The sequence below is a fragment of the Palaemon carinicauda genome, chromosome 26, assembly GCF_036898095.1.
Source record: "Palaemon carinicauda isolate YSFRI2023 chromosome 26, ASM3689809v2, whole genome shotgun sequence".
Classification (NCBI taxonomy): domain Eukaryota; kingdom Metazoa; phylum Arthropoda; class Malacostraca; order Decapoda; family Palaemonidae; genus Palaemon; species Palaemon carinicauda.
In genome coordinates this window covers 73,773,217-73,795,979 of record NC_090750.1, presented here as the reverse complement: position 1 = coordinate 73,795,979, position 22,763 = coordinate 73,773,217, and the positions used below count along the sequence as shown (strand labels likewise).

At 44.1% G+C, this 22,763-nt stretch overlaps 1 protein-coding gene across 3 annotated transcripts in view; it reads right to left on the bottom strand.

Annotated features, from left to right (window-relative positions):
• Positions 1-22,763, bottom strand: part of LOC137619586 (uncharacterized) — a 53,990-nt gene that overhangs the window by 18,368 nt on the left and 12,859 nt on the right. For 2 of the 3 annotated variants that reach the window (XM_068349753.1, XM_068349752.1), the window contains exons 2-4: positions 18,209-18,411; positions 11,505-11,666; positions 8,212-8,377 (exon numbers count right to left, since the gene is read on the bottom strand). In XM_068349753.1, coding sequence (XP_068205854.1) covers positions 8,212-8,377; positions 11,505-11,666; positions 18,209-18,316 — 436 coding nt within the window. In that variant the 5' untranslated portion in view covers positions 18,317-18,411. The remainder of the gene's footprint in view (positions 1-8,211; positions 8,378-11,504; positions 11,667-18,208; positions 18,412-22,763) is intronic. The other variant, XM_068349754.1, reaches the window with a different exon arrangement.

Sequence of the window (22,763 nt, the reverse complement as noted above, 5' to 3'; positions counted from 1 at the left end):
GCACTGTGTGAGAGTTCCTAAGAGCTCTCTATCCCGTCCTGAAGGGAGAAGTCAGAGATTATTTCTCACGACTCACTGTCTCACTATACTCTGTGTTCTCCGAACAACGGTGGAATGTGGCAGCCGCAAGCGGTGAGAAAGCATTCATATCTGTGGCAATAACCCCGCAAAAATTATGTCTGAAGACTTCTTGTGCCCTGGAGGTACAATGGTGGTATGAAGGGATCGGCAGGCATTACCCTCTGTGGCAACCCCCTCATCCCCTGGAAGATTGTATTGCCACAGGTTCACATCTCCCTGCAATTGTAAAGGCGAGAGCGTATGAACAACCAAAGTAGTTAAGTGCTAAAACCTCACAATAGGGGTGTTAGCATGTGACTGTAGTTGCGCAGACCTTGTCAGCGAGAAGAGCCACCAGCATACATCACTAACACTTAGGGTTTGGGTGGGTTCTCTCTCATAGAAAAAAGGTAGGTGTTGCCAGAGCTTAACATTTGAGCAGACCCTCATCTGCAAAGAAAACACCCACAAGGATTTGTTCGTTCATGCATGAAATGAACACTCATCATTCCTCCCAGAGGAGGTTTGTCAAGTAGTCTAATATGCTCCTGTATTAGGTGGTATGAGCAAGATTGGAAAAAGGTACGTGTGTGTGTTAATGCACAGCAAGTAAACCCAGCTTTCTGCCATAAGGATAGGAATAACCAGTGGAGGTCCGCAAGGGCCTGTCCTCACTAAACTACAAGAACTTTGTTGTGCCCTATGGCCACGATAATGAGAGTTGGCAGCTGCAAGCGGTCAGCAGGCATCACCATCTGCGGCAATAACCCCGAAGGGTTATAGCTCACAAGACCTGTTGTGGCCCAAGGGCACGATGGTCTATGTAAAAAGGTAGCGCCATCTGTAGGAAATAACACCAAAGGACTATTGCTCATGAGACTCCTTTTGATCCTGGGGACACGATGGGAGAGATGGAGACCGCAAGCGGTCAGGTATCATCACCCTCCGAGGTAATACCTCTGGGTGCTCCAAGGAGCTAGAACAAGGGCTGACAAATCGAGCACTTGTTCCGAATCCCCAAAAGGTACACCCTACAGTTGAGGAGGGAATCGCTCGCAGACGAGAGAGGCACTCCCCATAGGATGGAGAAGCTTAGTGCTTCAAACACCAAGTGCCCTCAGCACTCTGTCTGAGGGTGGATAGCATAATCAGTGAGCTTAGAAGACTAACCTAAGTAAGCTTCTAGGTTACCCTCATACTCCCTCATTAGGAGGCAGGAGAGAAAACCCTGGACAACACTGAGGAATATTGGTTGAAACTGCCCTCATTTAAGCAGATTCTGGGTTACCCTCGTACTCCAGCATCAGGAGGCATGAGAGAGAAAATTCACCAACTGGCTACTCAAGAGTACCGGTTGAAGCTGCTTTCGTTCAAGCAGCTTCTGGGTTACTCTCGTAATCCAGCATTAAGAAGCATGAAAGAGAAAACCCAACTGGTAATTCCGAGGAGCACCGGATGAAACTGCTTTCATTCAAGCATCTTCTAGGTTACCCTCGTACTGCCACATTTGGAGGCATAAGAGAGAAACCCTTGACTGGAGAATACAGGTTGCACCTACTCCCGTTCATACGCCGGAGCTGTAAATACAAAATGTGATGCTTCGAGGCAAATATACCCTCCCGCTGTGAAAAAATTAATACTATCGTTAAGAAAAATAAAACTCATTTTTCATTTTTATGCTTGCATATTTTTCAATGTAATGTTATATTTTTGGTCCTACCTATTGTCTAACGACAAATTTTCTTTGCAGCACACCCTACTTTCAGTAGGGTTTGGAGAGGCAACTAGAAGTTGAGTCAAGACGTGGCAAAAGTAAAATAATTGGAAGGGTGTTGCATTATTCCTGCAACTGTTTATAAGGCTAATCAGCTTGATAAAAAAAAACTGGTATTGTAAATATTTCTGTCTTGCTACATGAGTCACTTCCCAAACTTGTAATTGACGTTAGTGTTTTCTGAAAGTGACCAGTGACCTACCTAGAGTTTATGGTCTACTGTTGACAAAATTTTCGAGACATTGTTATTGTGGGCCCGCAGAGACCTGCACGGCATCGTATGCAGCCGTACTGTTCAGAATTTGATAATTTTAAGTGACTTTGCAGCTTAGTGGTGAACTGGATATTGAAGGGACATTATTGATTCAGGGAAAATTATTGTAGTACAGTATTTTTGCAGATTTATATTTTCTTATGGGTGGTTGGTTTTTCGTTATTTTTCTCTTGCTTGTACAACATGCAAAAGGGATGCTAATTTTGCCTTTAATTGATTATTTTAATTGACAAAACAATGTTAATGTATTCCTAGTTTTTTTTTTCCCCTTTACAAAGAAATTTTTTTTTTTTTATGAGAAATTTATTCCAGTTCCTTACAACACTGTGTCCTTTTCTCAGCCACTGTTTTTTAATATTTCTAATAAGTTATTTATCATAATATTTTCCTCCCACACTGTCTTGCTGTCAGATTGAAGAAAAATTCTTTCTCTTTCACCTAATGTTCAGACATTTCTTTACCCAAGTTTGAAATCATCTTACCTAAAGAATATATAGCTATATAAATTCTGCTTATTTCCCAGAAATGAATCAACGATCATCTTACATGTTAATCCAGCTAGCACAAGGAAAGGGAATTTAGGAAGGAAGAAAGATTCTAGCTGGGTCCTCTTGCCCAGTATAAATCAAGGGGTAGTGCCCAGTACTCCGTTCTGTTGAACTATTACTTGGGTTTTTGGGTATTGCCCCGTTGTATATTTATTGTGTAGTGAACGTCAGGTTGTGGTCGGCATTCGGGCACTAGGCAGTTCGAGTGCTACCTCTGGCCACAAACCGCAAACCACTACATAATTTTTGGTGCCCAGACCCGGGAAACACCAACCTTTTGATATGTCAGCGTCATCCAGTAAACCCAGAAAGGCTAAGAAGAGCCTGAGCCGGGATGTATAGTGTCTTGTCAGGATTGTCAGTGACCTGGCAACTCAGGTCAAGTCCCTGACACTTCAAGTGGCGGCCCTGAAGAGTGTTGAGCCGTCACCTACGTGCCACGTTGCCACTGGGGTCACAACCACAGTGACCACCAGTGCTCCATCTACGTCCCCTGCTTGGCCAAATTACAATGGTCTGGCAATCCCAGTGACTGGAGCAGAGCCACTGGTTGGAGGTCTCCAGCCCCCTCCAGGGTTCACACCATTACTCCCCCCTGTACCAGGATTCTGAGAGGCTCCTACTGCGAGTGGTCTGCTCGCTTCCTCGCCTGTTCCGGCAACTAACCCCGTTAGTCCACCAGAGCCTGCAGCCAGTAGACTAGGGGAGCAGTTCCTGGACAACTCGGCCGAAGCCAGTAGGCCTGAAAAGGCTCCAGCAGCTACAGCTAAGGCAGTTCTTGCCAAGACAGGGGCCATCCCAAAGCACAGGTGCCAGGCCAAGGACACCACCAGACCAACCATACCCGAAATGATGTCATCATCGCAGGAGTCTACCAGTGAAGATTCTGGTAGTGACACTTCCAGCTCCTGTCTCAGTGTCACCTCAGATGACACTGTCCCCACCGACCACGTCCAGTCCCTCGAGACAGAACGCAGTCTGTCTGATCTGCTTAAGGTCCTCGACTCCAGGAGGAACCCCAAGCCTGGAATCTTCCAGCTGGAAACTGGCCAGAGTTTTGCCTGATTCCCGAGGGATTTTGAGGCCTACTGTGTTAGTAAATATACCGCAGGAAGCTCTGGCCGGTGGACTGTTGACCTTGGAAAATTTCTGAAGGGAGAAATCCATGAGGCATTCTCGGCCATGGGGCGTCCCGAGATCTCATACCCCGCCATAAAAGAACGCCTCCTCGACTGATGCCGAGAACCCCGAGAGAGGCGTGATGCGGGTAGAAAGGCCCGGTTCAGCAGTGCCACCTGTGGCGAGGGCGAACTGCTGAAAATCTACGCCGTTCGGTTAGCCTTCCTGTACAAGTCGGCCTATCCTCGCCGTAGTTTGGACCGGAGGGAGCTTAGGCAGAAGCTCCTAAGAACTGTTCTGAGCAGAGCTGCGAGTTGGCTGGAACAGTCTCTGGCCACCATTAATGTCTCCGCTGGCCATCAGGCCACTTGATAGGATATTCTACACCAGTCGAGTGTTCTCGACGAGGCATCCCGTCAGCGAAGCCAGAAGGCAGAGGATTTGGCCATCAGTCGTGTGGGACAGTCTTGGCACGGCTCGTATGCCGATAGGGTTGCCATGGCTGCCCCCAGCCGTTCACCTGGACCTGACAGAGCGTATTTACGCACTCCTCCTCGACCTGTCCCCAAATCTGCACCTGTAGAAGTGCACCTGCCACCATCACGTACCCCAGATAGATCTCCTCAATTCCAGAGGTGGTACTGTGCATGGTGCCGAAAACCAGGGCACTTTATGGACGAGAGTCGCAGACGCCTCAACCTGTGCCTACGTTGAGGCTCGTCCAACCATCATGTCGCACAGTGCGGACGACAGGCACCGCCTATAAGTAGATCACCGGTTCAGAAGACAGCCAATGCTCGCAGCCCTGGGAGGGAGACTACCTCTGTCCAGACTCCTTCAAGGTGGAGAGCAGTACCGGTGAGTGCTACTCCGACCCCGTCGTCCTATTCTGGATCGACCAGTAGCCGGGAGACCCGAAGTGGGAGCGAGTCCAGTGCTCCTTCTCAGACTGTGGGGAAGAAGAAGAGGAGGAGCAAGAAGGCAAAGCCCAGGAAGTCAAGAACTGAGGAGTATCATAGGGCTTTAAACACCAGGCCTTCGATGTAGAAGATGGGGCTACATCGAAGGAGGGTGTGAGTGCAAGGGTGCGTACTCCTAGTATTCCGGTGGCAGCCTCGGAAATCTCGATTTCCAAGGTTACCCCTCAACCTGAAAAGGTCATTGCACCTCCAATGGCTCTTTCAGGATTGCCCAGTGATAACCTGTCCACGACACAGTCCAGAGCTTCTCTAACTGACTTCTCTAGGGAGGAAACAGGAACTGAGGCTGTATTGAAAACCCTTCGTAGGGTTAACCTGGTGCAGCTGACTCCTGTACCACTCATGGTTGTCCAAGTGACCATGTCTGAGTTTCCATTGGGAGAGTTGGATGCTCTCATTGACTCGAGAGCTTTAGTCAACCTCCTGTCATCGAGAGTGGTACAGGATTACCAGCTGCAGATGGTACCCAACACCATTGGTCTGAAAGGTTAGGGCATACAGGACCTAAGACCGTAGGTACTGTGCTGTTGACCCCTATACTGCATGGAATGACATTCGCCCCGGGTGTGTTCCATGTAGTGCCTTCAGGGACTATGGCTAAGCACGTAGTGCTTGGTTACCAGTTCTTGAGGGCAAATGGGGTGATAGTTGACCGAGCCCGAAATCGGCTGAGTGTTGGCAGCACTCTCCAAGAGCCTCTTTGGGAGTATTATGTCCCAATACGTGGAGCCTGTTGTCAGCAAGTGCTTTACGCACTTGAGGTCCACGCAGCCAATTCAATGAGGATTACCAGTATTGAGCCAGTACTTGTTCCAGTTACTATAAAATTTCCTAAGGGACTTGACACCTCTTTTAGGTGTCCTGCTTGTCCGACCAACTGTTGACCGGAAATGTATTATGATGGCGACATCATAACCCCTGGTCTGTCAAGGAAAGTTACAGCAATCCCTGGCATCCTCGAACTGAAAAAATGGAAAAGCCTCAGTTTTAATCAAGGGTTCATCTGAAGAAATTGCCAAGACCAAGAAGGGCAATCTCTTGGGGAAGGTGTTCACCATGGCAATGGTGGATGCTCTTCTATCCTGCCTCATAGCACAGGAGTGTGACCCGACTCCTGAACCGAGCGTATTGGAAGAGATAAACAATCTATCTATCCCCGACGAACTGGACTCTTCTCAGAAGGACCAGTTTTGTCAAATGCTCCGACGTCATCTTCCGGTCATCAGTACTGGTGATGATGATGTGGGAGAGTGCTCAAGCACACCAATACCCATCCACCTGTATGACGAGACGCCCATTTATCAGAGTTCGATGGTTTGCCAAACCTGTCGCTGACACCATCGAGGAACAGTGCAAGGAGTTGCATGAACTGGGTATTATTGAACCCAGCATCTCTCCTTGGTCTTCACCCATTGTTCCAGTCCAAAAAAAGGACAATAGTATACGGTTGTGTGTGGACTACCGTAGACTGAATAAGGTGCTTGTCTCTGATAAGTTTCCGATGGCTAACATGGCCGATTCCGTATTTGGACTTCAAGGAGTCAAATACTTTACAACCCTTGACCTGGTTCGTGGATACTACCAGTTACCGTTGGCAGAGGACAGTAAGGAATACACGGCTTTCTCTACCGCCTTTGGACACTGGCAGTTCAGACGCTTATCGTTTGGACTGAAAAATGCACCTGCAGTGTTCCAGCGAGAAATGCAGAGTATTCTCCAAGAGTTCCCGAAAGCCAAGGTGGTTGTCTACATTGATGACGACTTGATACTCAGGTCTTCTTTCGAGGAACACCTGAAACTGGTAGAACGAGTTTTGGCTACTCTCCAGAAGTACAGACTCAAGATAAAACTCAGGAAGTGTTCTTGGGTTCAAGCCGAGGTCCAGTACCTTGGTCATCTGGTTGGACATTCTGGTATGCGTAAGCTACCAGAATACATTCAGAAAGTGGAGGACTTCCCTAACCCGACCACTGTGCGTGAGCTACGGGGATTCCTGAGACTGGTAAACTTCCGATGGAAGTTTATCTCCATGTGCTCACAGATAGCCAAACCGTTATCTACGAAGACTAGAGGACGAAAATTCCAAGGGACTAGGAAACTGAAGTGGACTGCAGAAATGGACGGTGCCGTTGTGCGCTTGAAGGAACTGATCAAGGAGGACATTATGTTGTCATACCCTGACTACTCCGCTGATGCTAAACCCTTTGAGTTGTTTGTTGATGCTTCGGGTGAGGGTGCTGGTGCTTGTCTGTGCCAGGAGTCCTTGGAGCATCCAGGGGAGCGTCAGGTGATAGCGTACGACTCCTTGACTTTCCTTGACCGTGAGACCCGTTACTCTACCACTGAGCGTGAGTTGGCTGCTCTGCGATGGGGAGTGAAAACCTTCAGGGCCTTCCTCTATGGTCAGTTCTTCGAGATTCATTCTGATCACCGTCCCCTGATGTACCTTTATGACATGAAGATGGTGGACAGTCGTTTAGCCCGGACACTGGAGGACCTGTCCGAATTTAACTTTATTGTTAACTACTGTCCAAGTGATCAGAATGCCCCAGCTGACTGGTTATCCCGCTGGCCCGCATTAACCGACTGTCTGTTTGCTACTGAACCCAGCACTCCCAAGTTGCCTACTGGACTGGCCTTGTATGAGGTGGTTCGTGGGCAATTACCTCCAGAGCGGCCATCAGTCTTACTTGACCGTCCTCCTGAGGAGAACGAGTGAGCAGGGTCAGAGTGGAGGGATCGAGCCGACAGACAAAGAAGTCGGGATTTCTTTGCCTTCGCGGAAGACCCCGAAGGAGAAGAATCCCTTTTAGACTTCCTCTTCTGTCACCTACCAAATCTCACCCACTTGAAGGATAGCCACTCCATAAAGAAGAGTCCTGTGAGCAAGAGAGATACTGCATGCAGAACAAAGGGAATGGGGAACATTCTCAGATGCTATAAAGAAGGTGCCATATTAGCAACCTTCAAGGCTGGGCAATCCCACAAGATATATATATATGAGAGAGAGAGAGAGAGAGAGAGAGAGAGAGAGAGAGAGAGAGAGAGAGAGAGAGAGAGAGAGAGAGAGAGAGAGAGAGAGAGAGAGAGAGAGAGAGAGAGAGAGAGAGAGAGTATGTCTGCACTTTTCCCCCAATCCCAACAAAAGCAAAAGTGGCTGTATAGTACAGGTGTGTGTGAGCGGGTTAGCTGGTACTACAAAGCCGCCACATGCCCCTAACTAGTTTCTAGCTTTGTCAAAAGTATGTTCCCTATAAAGAGCGAAAGGGTTTGCATAGTGTCGGAACAAAACTAAAATTCTAAAAGTTAACCTTTATATCAGCCTTAGCCTACTTAGACCCTGTCAATTACTCTATTTCAACAGATGAGAAGGAATTACAGGGGTTCTACATATGAGGGCAAATCACAAGGCAAAAAGTAAATTACAAGTGAAAACAATTATAAAAGAACACTTACTGCCATAACCATAATCAGTCAAAGACTGATGATGGGACTGGGAATGTGTATAACCTGTGTTATCAGAGTGCAGACTTGAAGGTTGACGAGAGCCATTTTTCTCACTGCCTAAGTCTACTACTGGTGTATTAGAGGTCTCTGGAATTGCAGAAGACTGTCCTATGCTCTGAAAATTAAAGACTACATGAATAATAAATTGACAAAATAGCATAAAAAATTGGCAAAAACAGGTTTCACGGTAATAGCAATAAGTAATTGTATAAATGAAATAATAGGGAAAAATATACATTCCAAATAACCCCAACATGAACACAAATGACAAATCATTCAAGTATCACAAATCTTTGAGGTACCTTATATTTTTCCTAACTAGGCCAAACCTCTCACCAGCACACTGAGTAGCCACTTTGACCTTCACCTAGGACTTGCAGGATAATTGAAGAAGGGGAGCATAACTTGAATAGCTCAAGTTTGTATAATTAGGAAAAAGGAGTTTTAAAGTAAAAGCCTATTTTGAAAAGGTGCTGCATGGTCTCCAGGAACTTTCCTTTGAAAAGCTTCTGATCAACAGTGGGAGTTCCCTTTTAGCAAGATATCCCTCATATACTCCAAACCCATCTTTACTACTCTAGCCAAGAAAGGAGTCTTCTGGCCTAGCACTGTCATCCTAACCATGGATGAATTTAGAACTTATCGAAAGTCATCCCACCAGCATCTGTGACTACTGCTGCTAGATTGTTAGGAGCAGGCTTGTGCATCAACAGTAAGATCTCTTTAGGAGTAAGCTGGGAGTTTCTAGGGCCTGGTCCATTGATGTATTATTGCACTTGGGGATCAAGAGTGAAGACTTAGCTTGTGAGGAAGTTACGTGCGGAGACTAATGGTTGGAGACACTGCCTATAGAATCTTTCCTCATGGGAACCTTGATCGTGAAGATAGATCATATGAATACCTTATGAGGGGATCTAATGCGTAGAGACTTGACGCTTGGCAATCTAACATGTGAAGCCTTGTATTCTTTGGACGTGACTCTATGATGAGGTGATTGTGCACGGAGACCATGGGTGTGTATTAGATCATTTGCGTGGAGGTAATCATGTACACCAAGAACTATCCCCTGAGATTGTGCAAATGAAAATGATCTTGAGCATCACGAACTCTCAGCTAGTGATCATATACGTAGAGGTGCTCAGAATCGAGAACATGGAGATGATAAAGCATGTGAAGAATCCTCAGCTGGGGATCGTGAACATATAGGTACTCTGAATTGTGCACATTAAGGTGATAAATAGTGTAGAGGTGTTCATGTGTGTGATTCTTTCTAGGTTTGATACCAAAGATTTCTGTCATAAGGTCTCTTTCATCCTCTGTGCCAAGTTATCCTTGATGTCTTGCTGTCCGATGGAGGAAGAGAATAATGCATGCCTGTAGCAGGAGCAGAAGAACCTACAGCTTGAAGAGGTACAGCACCATAACTATCATGCGCGTGTAAACGGGGGTTAAAAACAAAAACAAAGTGTGGTTAGACTCAGGACGGCTGCTCTCCATCTTAAACAATCACGTAGCTTCCAATGGCTCTACAGGAAAACAAGTAATTGATGGCCCAGGGCTAGGAAGACAAGGAAAAGAGGTAATTTCCTCTCCTTATCAGACGTTATTGTCAAAGATTATCCCGGCGGCGGCAACAACACTACAGAGGGCAAGGATCGAAGATCAACAACCCCTTTGGCAGGCAGAGACTGGTCAGCAGGTGTCATGGCAAGAGCTCCTTCTGCAGATGAGCAGCAAACAAGGTAGTTCCAGCAGCAGAAGTACTCGGAGACTTAGCAACATCTAAAGCCTTAGGCAGTTTCTCCATGGATGGAACACCCTCAATAGCTACAACAGGTCAAAAAGTCATTAGGGCCTAGTTCATGGAGGTATTGTTGTCTGTAATTACATGGGCAGACTCACTTCGAAGAGAAAGGCAGGGAATATCACCTTTGCTTGGGAAGGTGATAAGGCCGCCTCACATGAAGCTTGCCAAGAGGGCATGTTGGAGTCATCTTACTACTTTGGTCTTATTTCCGAGGACACAGTTCTAGAGGAAGCCGAGAAAGCACAGCAGGTTGAGCACCAGAGGGCAAGAAGCTCGAGTCATACTTTGGGAAAGACCCTGAAGACGAAGAATATCTCCGACTATTTCCTCCTCCTGCTATGCTGGGGCCACTACGAAGGCAGCCACACCTTACATTCGTCATATGGCGATGACAGTGAACTGTCATGATCCCTGCAGAATGGGCAAAAAGAATAGGAAACCACTTCCTGCCGACTCATAAATTGGCCAGAATTGCAACCAGGTTTACCAGGGCAGACTGCATCCATATGCATGAATCCGACACACACACACCCAATTTGTAAAGAGAACAATAAATTCTATTCATAAACAGTCGGTTTTTTTAGCAAAGCGAGTATATCCGTACTACTCTGCGGCTGAAATCAAAGTGGCTACTCAATGTGCTGGGTTGCTTCCCTACCACCTGCCACTAACTACAGTACTGACACCTTGTTATAAATGCTATCACCAAAGTTAAATCTATACTGAAATCGTACTCCTATGAAAGGAAGAGGGTCTGTATATGTAAATAAGCAAATACTGTTTGTTCATAGCTAAACCAACAGAATAACAACACTGATTTTGTATGATTTTCTGTACCAATATTTGCATCGTAATCTCAACAAGATCTCTCAAATATAATTCTTAAGGCAGTTGCTGAACAGTATTTGTAATTGAGAAGGTAAATGTGAAAACCAGATACTGTTCACTACAAAATTTAATCCTTTCATGCCAAGTAGGAGACTTTCGCTCCTTATTTTATTTCATACAATGTAAATTTCTATGGTAGAAAGGTATGCACCAACTAAGCATGGCTTCATGTATTAAAGGATATAAGACTACAAAATTCTGTCTATTGACTAGACTAAACTATGTAAGCGACAGAAAAAAATAAAAAGGTAAAAATATCACATTCATAACACTAGCAATTTGCAACAAATTTCACAACACAATACAGTATCGTCAGAAAAAACTGACAAAGGTGAAAAAAAATACTGACAGTAATAAAAAATAATACAGGCATTTTATTATCAATGTGAAAACATCATAAAAGCTAATGGATGATATGTTTCACGAGAGAACTAAAAATAAATTTCAGCAACCAAAGATAAGCACTGATACATTTTATTTACCAATGGGTGAAAATCATAAATACATTCAAATTATAAAACCTAATACATAGTACAGTCCTACCTACCTCTAGTGTCTCGTCATCATCATCATCTTTTGTAAGATCGACAGTGAAGGGTGTGGCAGATTTGAGCTCTTGCACAATTTCGATATCTGGTGATGATGACCTTGGTGCAAACTTCTCCTCTTCAATAATGATATCAGAGCCAGATTCCCCTTCATCCTCCTCCTAGGGGGAAAGGAAATTAAAACATGGTAGAAATAAAAAGGGATAAACATACCATACTAGTCAATATCCAACATTGCACAATTTTCAGTATCATTCTTATTCCTCTAAAAATATCAAATAACCCTTTTACCCCCAAAGGACGTACTGGTACGTTTCACAAAAGCCATCCCTTTACCCCATGGACGCACCGGTACGTCCTTGCAAAAAATGCTATAAATTATTTTTTTTCATATTTTTGATAATTTGAGAATATTTTGGCATTTTCCAAGAGAATGAGACCAACCTGACCTCTCTATGACAAAAATTAAGGCTATTAGAGCAATTTAAAAAAAATATACTGCAAAATGTGCTGGGAAAAAAATAACCCCCTGGGGGATAAGGGTTGGAAATTTCCAAATAGCCTGGGGGTAAAAGGGTTAAAGAAATTAAAATATGTACAATTTTTTTTAAGAATACTACTGTAATACAAATCGGTGTCCTTCTAATTAGTATTGTAATGTTCCATGAAAGCTGGAATGGCTATTGAATTTTTAACAAGATAGGAAATGACAGGTGGATGCAGGGAATGATCTACCCATCTTCTTGACAGTCACGTGACTTTGGAGCTTTCACTCTAAGACTAAGAGGGGCAATTGAGAGGGAAAGTCTAATAAATGAACTCAGGGTTTGTATAACTAAAAAATCACTATTGCTTTAAAAATTGGGTATTTGTTCCTAAGCAAAAACATATCTTTCTTCCATTTAAGAGATTGATTCCATAGTGGGAGGCATGCCCTGTGATCTATACTGTAATAAAATTTCACCTTGAAATGTGTCATTCTCTCTCGTAATGTATTGAGAGCAAAGGAGAAGACTCCAGAAAAAAACACTCCTAATCATAGGATTGCAGTAGAGGTTAGGCTCTTGGCCAGCAACAAGCAGCAAAAAAAAAGTAATACTAGGTTACAGAAGAACCTAGTCTCAGTAGTAAAAGGAAACTGCTGGAAGTGTCATACCAGAGATGGCATGAAGCAGTGGGTTTGGTAGACATATCCATACTCTCTCTTGTTGAAAGAGGATGGTAGTAATTTTTTTAAAAAAGTTGGTCTGTTAGAGAGGATACTCAGGAATGGAACTTAGCTGCATTAGTAATCTGATCCAGTACGTAATAGTTGTGGCTGCTGCGTCACCTGGATGCGGAAGATAGTAAAAGTAGAAGATAACGGATTCAGAGTGGAGGGAGAGTAAGGACTCCAAGAAAGCACAAAAATACCTAACATGAGATACTTATCTGTTCCATGAGAGAGCTGGAAGAACTACGCAACCTGTTGAATAGCCACTACAGGACCCATGAAAAAAAAAGTTTCCAAGGACTTCTGGACAACATCCTTGAGGTAAAGGTGGTCCAGCACCTCTAGACATCCATCATTATCCCTTAATGTACTGATAGGTTGTTCTTGAAGACTACCAATAGGGAAATGTTCTAGATTTAATTAGCTCGTCTGCGAACTAGGCAGTCACCTCCCTCGCCATACAATGCATAAGCTTGCTCATCAAGCTACAAGAATTTTTTTGGGTCACTTCCTTTTTCTCGGCCAGTGCTTAAGAAGAGTTGTGGTACGAAGAGTTGTGGTACTTAGGCCTGAGGTGACAAGTCCTCACATAGCATTGCAGACAGGTTCTGGATCTTATCCAAAATGTCAACCACATCAGTCTATGAAGTTTACCTAATCTTTTTGCTGATGCTAAGGCTAACAAAAAGTGTCTTTTGAGGGAGAGATCACACTCTCATGACCATACCCGAGGCTTGAAAGTCACACATACTAGAGCACTAAAGATAAGAGCCACATCCTTCAACAAGGCAACAACGACGTTAGTTCCAGGGGTGGGCAAAACAGCTAAAAACCCCTCTCTATTAGGGTTATTTAACCTGGCACTGAGGTCTATGAGGCTTTTTAGATCCAAAGTGCACCTAGGTGAAGCCAAGAGATTTAAGTTAGAAGAGATTGAACACCAACATGAAAGAAAAGAAGCAAAACAAAGGTAAAGTAGGAGTATAAAGCAGGAGCAGTTAGTGGTTCAGGGAATGCTGGAAAAACCCTTCTAGTACAAAAATGCCTTCAGTGCACTACTGAGCCCCCTACGGAGGAGAATAATCGTTGCCATTTCAATAAAATGTCCAGGTAGATTTTACTCTGCTAAGGCATGAGATCTAATAAAGACAAAAAGTATAGGTGATAATGAAACTATTGCCCCTTCAAAGTTGTCAGAGCCAGCCTATTGCTAAGAGATTGAGTAAGAGAGTGCTCTTTGCCCCCTCCCAAAAAAGTAGATAAACTAGTTAGAAAGGCCAAGATCAATGAAGAATTTTTTGCATGTGTAAACAGTAGAAAAACAATCAAAAACAACATTAGCCTATTAAGAGACGCAAGAGGGTAATCTTACAACAAATAATTTTGAAAAGCCGAACTGATGAATGCATATTCCACAACTGTATTAACTAAAGAAGAATCAACGACCGTCACCGAACCAGCTATCAAATATGAAGGGCCACAACCATTAAATAGCATCACCTTTACAATGGATGATGTCAAAAATAAAATAAAAGGACTCAGTAAGTCTAAGGCACCAGGTCCAGATGATGTTCATCCAAGAAAGAACTGGAAGAAGAGATAACCCCAACACTTTTACAAAATGTTCCGAAAGACAGCCATGAAATATAGGCACCACAAGGATGGAAACTAGGCAATGTTCCTTCAATCTACAAGAAGGAACCAAAAGAAAAACATAGCAACTACAGATCTGTGTCAACTTCAGTGTCTTACAAAATTTTTGAATCAATTATATAGATTCAAGAGCAGAACATATAGAATAATCTTCTGATAGACAACCAACATAGTTTTAAAGAGATATTATGTGTGACAAATCTTTTGGAACTTTTCCAAAAAATGTTTAGCATTTATGACAAAAGCAGGGCAATACACATATACCTCGACTTTCAAAGGGCTTTTAACAAAGTCCCTCAAAAAAAATTAATGGTCAAAATTAAAGCACATTGATGAGCCAGCAGAATGGATGGAAAATTGGCTAACAAAACAGAGTTGTAATAAATGGAGACGCTTCAGAATGGGCAGCCGTCACAAGCGGAGTACTTCGAGGATCCGTTCTTGGCCCACTGCTATTTCTGATTTACATTAACGACATAGATTAGAATTAATTAGTAGAATAGCCAAATTTGCCAATGATACTAAACTGGGCATAAATGCTGTGAACTCGGATGTAGAAGCCTTAGGAGAGGATCTAATGAACCTAGGAAAATGGTCAAGAAAATGGCAAATGCCTTTCAAATGTGGGAAATGCTAAGTCATGCACATAGGTTATAGTATGACACAATCAGATTACTCACTGCTGGGTAATGAAATAGAAAATGTGGCCCAGGAGGATGATCTTGATATTATTATCAGCAAGGATTTGAAGTTCATCAAACAGAGCACAAAAGCTAAAAAGAAAGCACAAAAACTAATAGGTTATAAAGAGAGAATTCAAATACAGACGCAGAGACTGTATTGCAGCTGTACACTTCACTAGTTAGACCCCATTTGGAATACTTGGCTCCAAGTATTCAGGAGGATATAAATAGACTGGAAGCAGTACAAGCTAGGGCCACCAAACTAGTTCCAACACCAAGGCAATTTGGATATAGACGGAGGATAGAACGTTTGAACTTATTTGAACTACAAGCTCGATAACTAAGGGGACAGTTAATAGAGTCCTTCAAAATTCTTTAAGGAATAACAAATGTAGATTGCAACAATCTATTCACACTTAGCACAAATCAGTCCAGAAGTAACGGATACAAACTGGAACTGAACAGATACAGCACCACTCAATGTGGCAATTTCTTTACATACAAAATAGCAGATACTGTACAGGGAATATACTTCCAACAGATTTAGTAAAAAGTAACACGATAAACGAGTTTAAGAATAAGTTAGACAAGATCATAAGAACTCTCTAAATGCTTAAAGTGAATCGCTCTACCCAAGAGCAAATGGAGTCTCTGCGGATGGACTGAAAAGTATTTGAGATGTCCAAAATCCTTGTAACTCCTTGTTACTCACTCTCTCTCTCTCTCTCTCTGTCGCTCTCTACATATAAAAAAGTTAAGCGAAGAGAAGTCGGTAACTAACCTCCATTCAGCAGTCAACTTCTCCACCAGAAACCATTTGTTAAAGCAGCATAGAGACTTGTCCATGATTTCCAGCACATTCTTCAATATAGTTTCCACTTATGCCAACAAGACGAACGCTTTTGAAAATCCTGGAAAGTAGTTCTGGAAAATAAAAATATCAAGGGGATTTATGAATTCCAACCTTGAGCCTCAACACTCAGAACTGAGGAGGTTATTCAGCACCTAAGTGCAATGGGAAAAAACAATTGCAATAATGTAAAAGTTAAGATACTGGACAGCTAGATATAAGAAAAGGAAGTGAGAACAAAGATACAGTGGGGAAACTAAAAGCAAGTGTAGCTATGGGATGAAATGATGCTGCAAAGACCTTGAAGTACTGCAATGCCTACACTGCATATGAAGGGGAAGAGACCAATGGTCATGGGAGGGCAACAAGAAGCTACCCTGAAGGACACTCACAACCCACAGTTCACAGATATGTTACCCAATGGTATGGCAGGCATCTTCCTCTACTCATGGCAGCTAGAGGAGGGGATCGCCTACCTCCACCTTCTCCACTCCACACGTCATGTACTAAGTCTGGAAGGGAGCTATAGTATACTTACCTCAGAGTATTCAGTCTTTCTGCCGGCGGAAGAGTAGCAGGGCGAGTAGTCACTCCCCTGCCGGCATAGGAGGCTAAGCCTCCCTAGGCCGCACCTGAAGTGGTAGTTTGATGCTGCCACCTTCTCCCCTGCGGTCTAGAAGACTAGTCCTGCTTCATAAGACCCTAGGCTGAAGAACAGATATTCTTCTGCCGCCTAGGATGTCGCTGATAATGAAACATTGTTTCACTCTTGTGTGGATGTGGCGGCAATCTTGCCGCCACCTTCTACACTTGACAGATTCGGTTGACCCTAGGCTGAAGAATAAATATTCCTCTGCCGCCTAGGATGGCGCCGATACTGAAACATTGTTTCACTCGTGTGGAAGTGGCGGCAATCCTACCGCCTTCTACACTTGATACAGGACCCTTTTCCCTTCCCCTCTCTGTCCTTTAGCGATGGCTTAGCTATCGCAATCCTGTGGCCGTTGTCCAGCAATCTCACCGCTTGCCGGTTAGGTTGCGGTGCCGGCCGGGCTCCTACATAAGCAGCTGTTTAGTCACCCAGTCTTTCCCTTATGGACACAAGGCTCGGGGATAGGTTGTGCCGGCTATGACGGCTGCCGGTGGGAGACCCATCTGTTGCCGAGGGTTCTTCAGTCCTCCCTTGGACTGCCATCCACATTCCTGAAACCGGCAATGCCAGCAACAGATCTTGTGGCTGGATGGAAGCTTGAATGATGCATTCTCCCCTTCCATTTGAACCCTTATTCTGGACAAAGGCAGTAAGGTTATATACTTACACCCTTATTTATTGTAAACATACATTTTAATAAGACACCCCTTCACTCCATGCTCTCTCTCTTTGTCAGCTAGTGCCGCCAGGTTCTAACCCAGCCGCGTGCCGCCAAGTGCTAGCCCTGCTGGCAATATGCCGGCTGAACTACAGTATATGATTATACAGCACCCAGTATATTTGCAGTATAGTATATACTGCAGACAGAAAACTATAGTATATATCATACAGTAGTTATTTTCCAACATACCTTGTGTATCCTTGTACATATTTTAAATTCAATTCTCGTTTTAATCAGAAGCCAGTGTAAATCAATTAGTATATGGGTGATCCTTTCTCTAGGTGGGACACCTTTTATCAGTCTTGCTCCTCTGTTTATTATGTTTTGTAATTTCTTAAGTTGCACTTTTGGTAAATTGTAAAAGATAGAGTTGCAGTAGTCAACCCTGGTAATAACACAGTTTATCGCAAGTTTCTTTACAGAATTTCCATCTAGCTAACAAGAGAAATAATGTAGATAACAGCCAGTTTACATTAACAACTGTCACATATCTACAGTTATCTGAAATGAACTGCATATCCTTCTTCTAAATATCCTTTACACAGTTATCTAAGAGTTAAAGGAAAAGATTATAACTACCAGATGAAGATGCTGGAAGTTTGTCTATACAATCCAGTGGCTGAAAACCATAGGGCTGCTAAGTGGCCTGTTCGGGGTACAGGTCTTACCCAGTACCTGGAAGCAACCACCACCAACTCGTTATAAATTCTAACAACAGAGTTCCAGCTATGCTGAAAGCATACTCCTATTAAAGGACCAAGATCTGCATTCGCCAAGGAACAAAACCGTTTTCTCTCTCGATAAAATAACCACAAGTATAAAAATAAAATACAATAGAAAATAAAAGTCAGTGTAAATAAGAAACACCTGCAATGTTATAATTCTGATGCAATTATTTAAAAAATAATCCACAAACCATTACTGTTCTTACCATCGTGATATCAATGTTCTCATTGATGCTCGAAGAGGGAGAATCTTCGACATTTTCCCCTTCTTCATCGGAAATATGGAAATTCCTATTAAGAAATTCTTCAGCCATCGTAACAGCAGCTAGCAGGAGGGCACAAGCTTATAAATTTGTACCCTCAGCATAAAGAAGAGCAATACATTTCACACAATCATCATTTGCACACCCTGTCAAAGAAAATCATTTTGATCATCATGAAAGGAAACACTAATAAAATTCAGAGGGATGCTCTGGCGCACTATATAAAAATCTTTGAAAGGCGGTTCACATATATTTTAGAGTGTAAAATGCTGTAAAGAAATAGCTTAGAGGAATGTACAATCATTATACTTGATAATGTTTAAAATAAGTTATTCTTGCTTCACATACTGTATAATATAACTAGGGAATACATTCCATAAGCAAATAGTGTACATCTTCAACCAATTGTAAACAACAGAAACTAATTTAACTATTACAAAACACAGTGTTAACCCTTTTACCCCCAGGCTATTTGGAAATTTCCAACCCTTAACCCCCAGGGGGTTATTTTTTTCCCAGCACATTTTGCAGTATATTATTTTTAAATTGCTTTAACAGCCTTAATTTTTGTCATAGAGAGGTCAGATTGGTCTCATTCTCTATGAAAATGCCTGAATTTTATCAAAAATTTTTCAAAAATATGAAAAATGTTATTTTCATTAGTAAAATAAATTTTTGAATATACTTACCCGATAATCATGTAGCTGTCAACTCTGTTGCCGACAGAAATCTACGGTCGGGATACGCCAGCGATCGTTATACAGGTGGGGGTGAACACCACAGCGCCATCTGTGGTCAGGTACTCCAGTACTTCTTGTCAACACCACCTCAATTTTTTCCTCGGTCCACTGTTTCTCTATGGGGAGGAAGGGTGGGTCAATTAAATCATGATTATCGGGTAAGTATATTCAAAAATTTATTTTACTAATGAAAATAACATTTTTCAATATTAATCTTACCCAATAATCATGTAGCTGATTCACACCCAGGGTGGTGGGTGGAGACCAGCATATATGTTAACAAAGAAGCTAAGTATCCCGTATTTTATTTTATTAGTTATTCAAAAATAACATAAAATAAATAAGTACCTGGTAAGGAAGACGACTTGAACCATTACTCTGCCTTTATTAAGTACGTCTTCCTTACTGAGCGTAGCGGTCCTCTTAGGATGCTGAACGACTCTTAGGTGCTGAAGTATAAAGGGCTGCAACCCATACTAAAGGACCTCATCACAACCTTTAACCTCGGCGCTTCTCAAGAAAGAATTGACCACCCGCCAAATCAACAAGGATGTGGAAGGCTTCTTAGCCGACCGTACAACCCATAAAAAGTATTCAAGAGAAAGGTTAAAAAGGTTATGGGATTATGGGAATGTAGTGGCTGAGCCCCCGCCTACTACTGCATTCGTTGCTACGAATGGTCCCAGGGTGTAGCAGTTCTCGTAAAGAGACTGAACATCTTTGAGATAGAATGATGCGAACACTGACTTGCTTCTCCAATAGGTTGCATCCATAACACTCTGCAGAGAACGGTTCTGTTTGAGGGCCACTGAAGTAGCCACAGCTCTCACTTCATGTGTCCTTACCTTCAGCAAAGCAAGGTCTTCTTCCTTCAGATGAGAATGTGCTTCCCTAATCAGGAGCCTGAATAGGTAAGAAACTGAGTTCTTAGACCTTGGAAGAGAAGGCTTCTTGATAGCACACCATAAGGCTTCTGATTGTCCTCGTAAAGGTTATGACCTTTTTAGATAGTACCTAAGAGCTCTAACTGGGCAAAGTACTCTCTCCAGTTCGTCCCCCACCAAGTTGGACAGGCTTGGGATCTCGAACGACTTAGGCCAAGGACGTGAAGGAAGCTCGTTTTAGCAAAAAACCGAGCTGCAAGGAACATGTAGCCGTTTCAGATGTGAAAACTATGTTCCTGCTGAAGGCGTGGATCTCACTTACTCTTTTAGCTGTTGTCAAGCACACGAGGAAAAGAGTTTTCAATGTGAGGTCCTTAAAAGAGGCTGATTGGAGAGGTTCAAATCTTGATGACATAAGGAACCTTAGGACCACGTCTAGATTTCAGCCTGGAGTGGACAACCGACGTTCCTTTGAGGTCTTAAAAGACCTAAGGAGGTCCTGTAGATCTTTGTTGGTGGAAAGATCCAAGCCTCTGTGGCGGAAAACCGCTGCCAACATACTTCTGTAACCCTTAATCGTAGGAGCTGAAAGGGATCTTACGTTCCTTAGATGTAACAGGAAGTCAGCAATCTGGGTTACAGTGGTACTGGATGAGGAAACTGCATTGGCCTTGTACCAGCTTCGGAAGACTTCCCCTTTAGACTGATAGACTCTGAGAGTGGATGTCCTCCTTGCTCTGGCAATCGCTCTGGCTGCCTCCTTCGAAAAGCCCCTAGCTCTTGAGAGTCTTTCGAAAGACTGAAGGCAATCAGACGAAGAGCGTGGAGGTTTGGATGTACCTTCTTTACGTGAGGTAGACGTAGAAGGTCCACTCCTAGAGGAAGAGTCCTGGGAATGTCGACCAGCCATAGCAGTACCTCTATGAACCATTCTCTCGCGGGCCAGAGCGGAGCCAACCAACGTCAGCCGTGTCCCTTTGCGAGAGGCGAACTTCTGAAGTACCCTGTTGACAATCTTGAACGGCGGGAATGCACACAGGTCGAGATGGGACCAATCCAGCAGAAAAGCATCCACGTGAACTGCTGCTGGGTCTGGAATCGGAGAATAATACAACGGGAGCCTCTAGGTTATCGAGGTAGCGAACAGATCTATGGTTGGCTGACCCCACAGGGCCCAAAGTCTGCTGCAAACATTCTTGTGAAGGGTCCACTCTGTGGGGATGACCTGACCCTTCCGGCTAAGGCGATCTGCCATGACATTCATATCGCCCTGAATGAACCTCGTTACCAGCGTGAGCTTTCGATCTTTTAACCAGATGAGGAGGTCCCTTGCGATCTAGAACAACTTCCACGAATGAGTCCCTCCCTGCTTGGAGATGTAAGCCAAGGCTGTGGTGTTGTCAGAGTCCACCTCCACCACCTTGTTAAGCTGGAGGGACTTGAAGTTTATCAAGGCCAGATGAACCGCCAACAGCTCCTTGCAAAAGATGTGAAGTGTCCTTAGCTCCTGATTCCATGTTCCCGAGCATTCCTGTCCGTCCAAAGTCGCACCCCAGCCCGTGTCTGATGCGTCAGAGAAGAGACGGCGGTCGGGTTTCTGAACAGCCAAAGGTAGACTTCCTTGAGAAGAAAGCTGTTCTTTCACCACGTGAGAGTAGACCTCCTCTCTTCGGAAACAGGAACTGAGATCGTCTCTAGCGTCATGTCCTTTATCCAGTGAGCCGCTAGATGATACTGAAGGGGGCGGAGGTGGGGTCTCCCTAACTCGATGAACAGGGCCAGCGATGAAAGTGTCCCTGTTAGACTCATCCACTACCTGACTGAGCATCGGTTCCTTCTCAGCATGCTCTGGATGCAAACTAGGGCTTAGTAGATCTTTGGGGCCGACGGAAAAGCCCGAAAAGCTCGACTCTGAAGATCCATACCCAGGTAGACAATGGTCTGGGATGGGACGAGCTGGGACTCCTCAAAATTGACCAGGAGGCCCAGTTCCTTGGTCAGATCCATAGTCCATCTGAGAATCTCCAGACAGCGACGACTTGTGGGAGCTCTTAAAAGCTAGTCGTCTGACGGAGCCGGACACAAGATCATGGTACTGCTGCACAGTCTGTGAACTGTCAACCATGGGGAAGCGAGGAAGTACAGTGACAACCCGAAGCTGTCTAGACTGTCTGGGTCGTACAGACAACTCCTTATCGGGTTGCTGAGGTTGCCGCACTGCGTCACAACAAGTCACTTCTGCTGGTTGTTGAACGTCTTCCCAGTGACGCACTGACTCCGTAAACAAAAAATCCTCTAACAAGGACTAAGCTTGGACTGCATGTCTTGCAACACAGCTCAAGGTCTATGGGAGCAGGTGTGGTAACAGACGGGGTTAGCGACTGAAGTGGAACCATTACCTTCCCTGGAAGCATGTTATGCTTAAATAAAAGTCCATAGGAGGCTACGCAGCTAAAGGCTCCTCTCCAAATGACAGAGTCCTCAAGGGAATATCAGAAGGAGGGAGAATAGCACTTTCTCATCTACAGGAACCATATCCGAGAAAAGCTAAGTTCTCTCAGTGAGGGTTTCACTGGTGCAAAAGCAGCAGACTAGAAGGCAACGTTATGAAACTGCTTGACAGTCTAGTGAGTTGGCAACAACCAAAGATGTGTGACTGAGGAGCATGCGGTAAGGTATGCAGAGCATGCTGTAAGGTAAGCAGAGCATGTTGCATGGCGTGCGGCTTATGCTGCATGGGATGAGGCTCATGCTGCATGGGATGAGGCTCATGCTGCATGGTATGAGGCTCATGCTGCATGGTATGAGGCTCATGCTGCATGGGATGAGGCTCAAGCTGCAAGGGAAGAGGCTTATGCCGCATGCGTTGAGGAG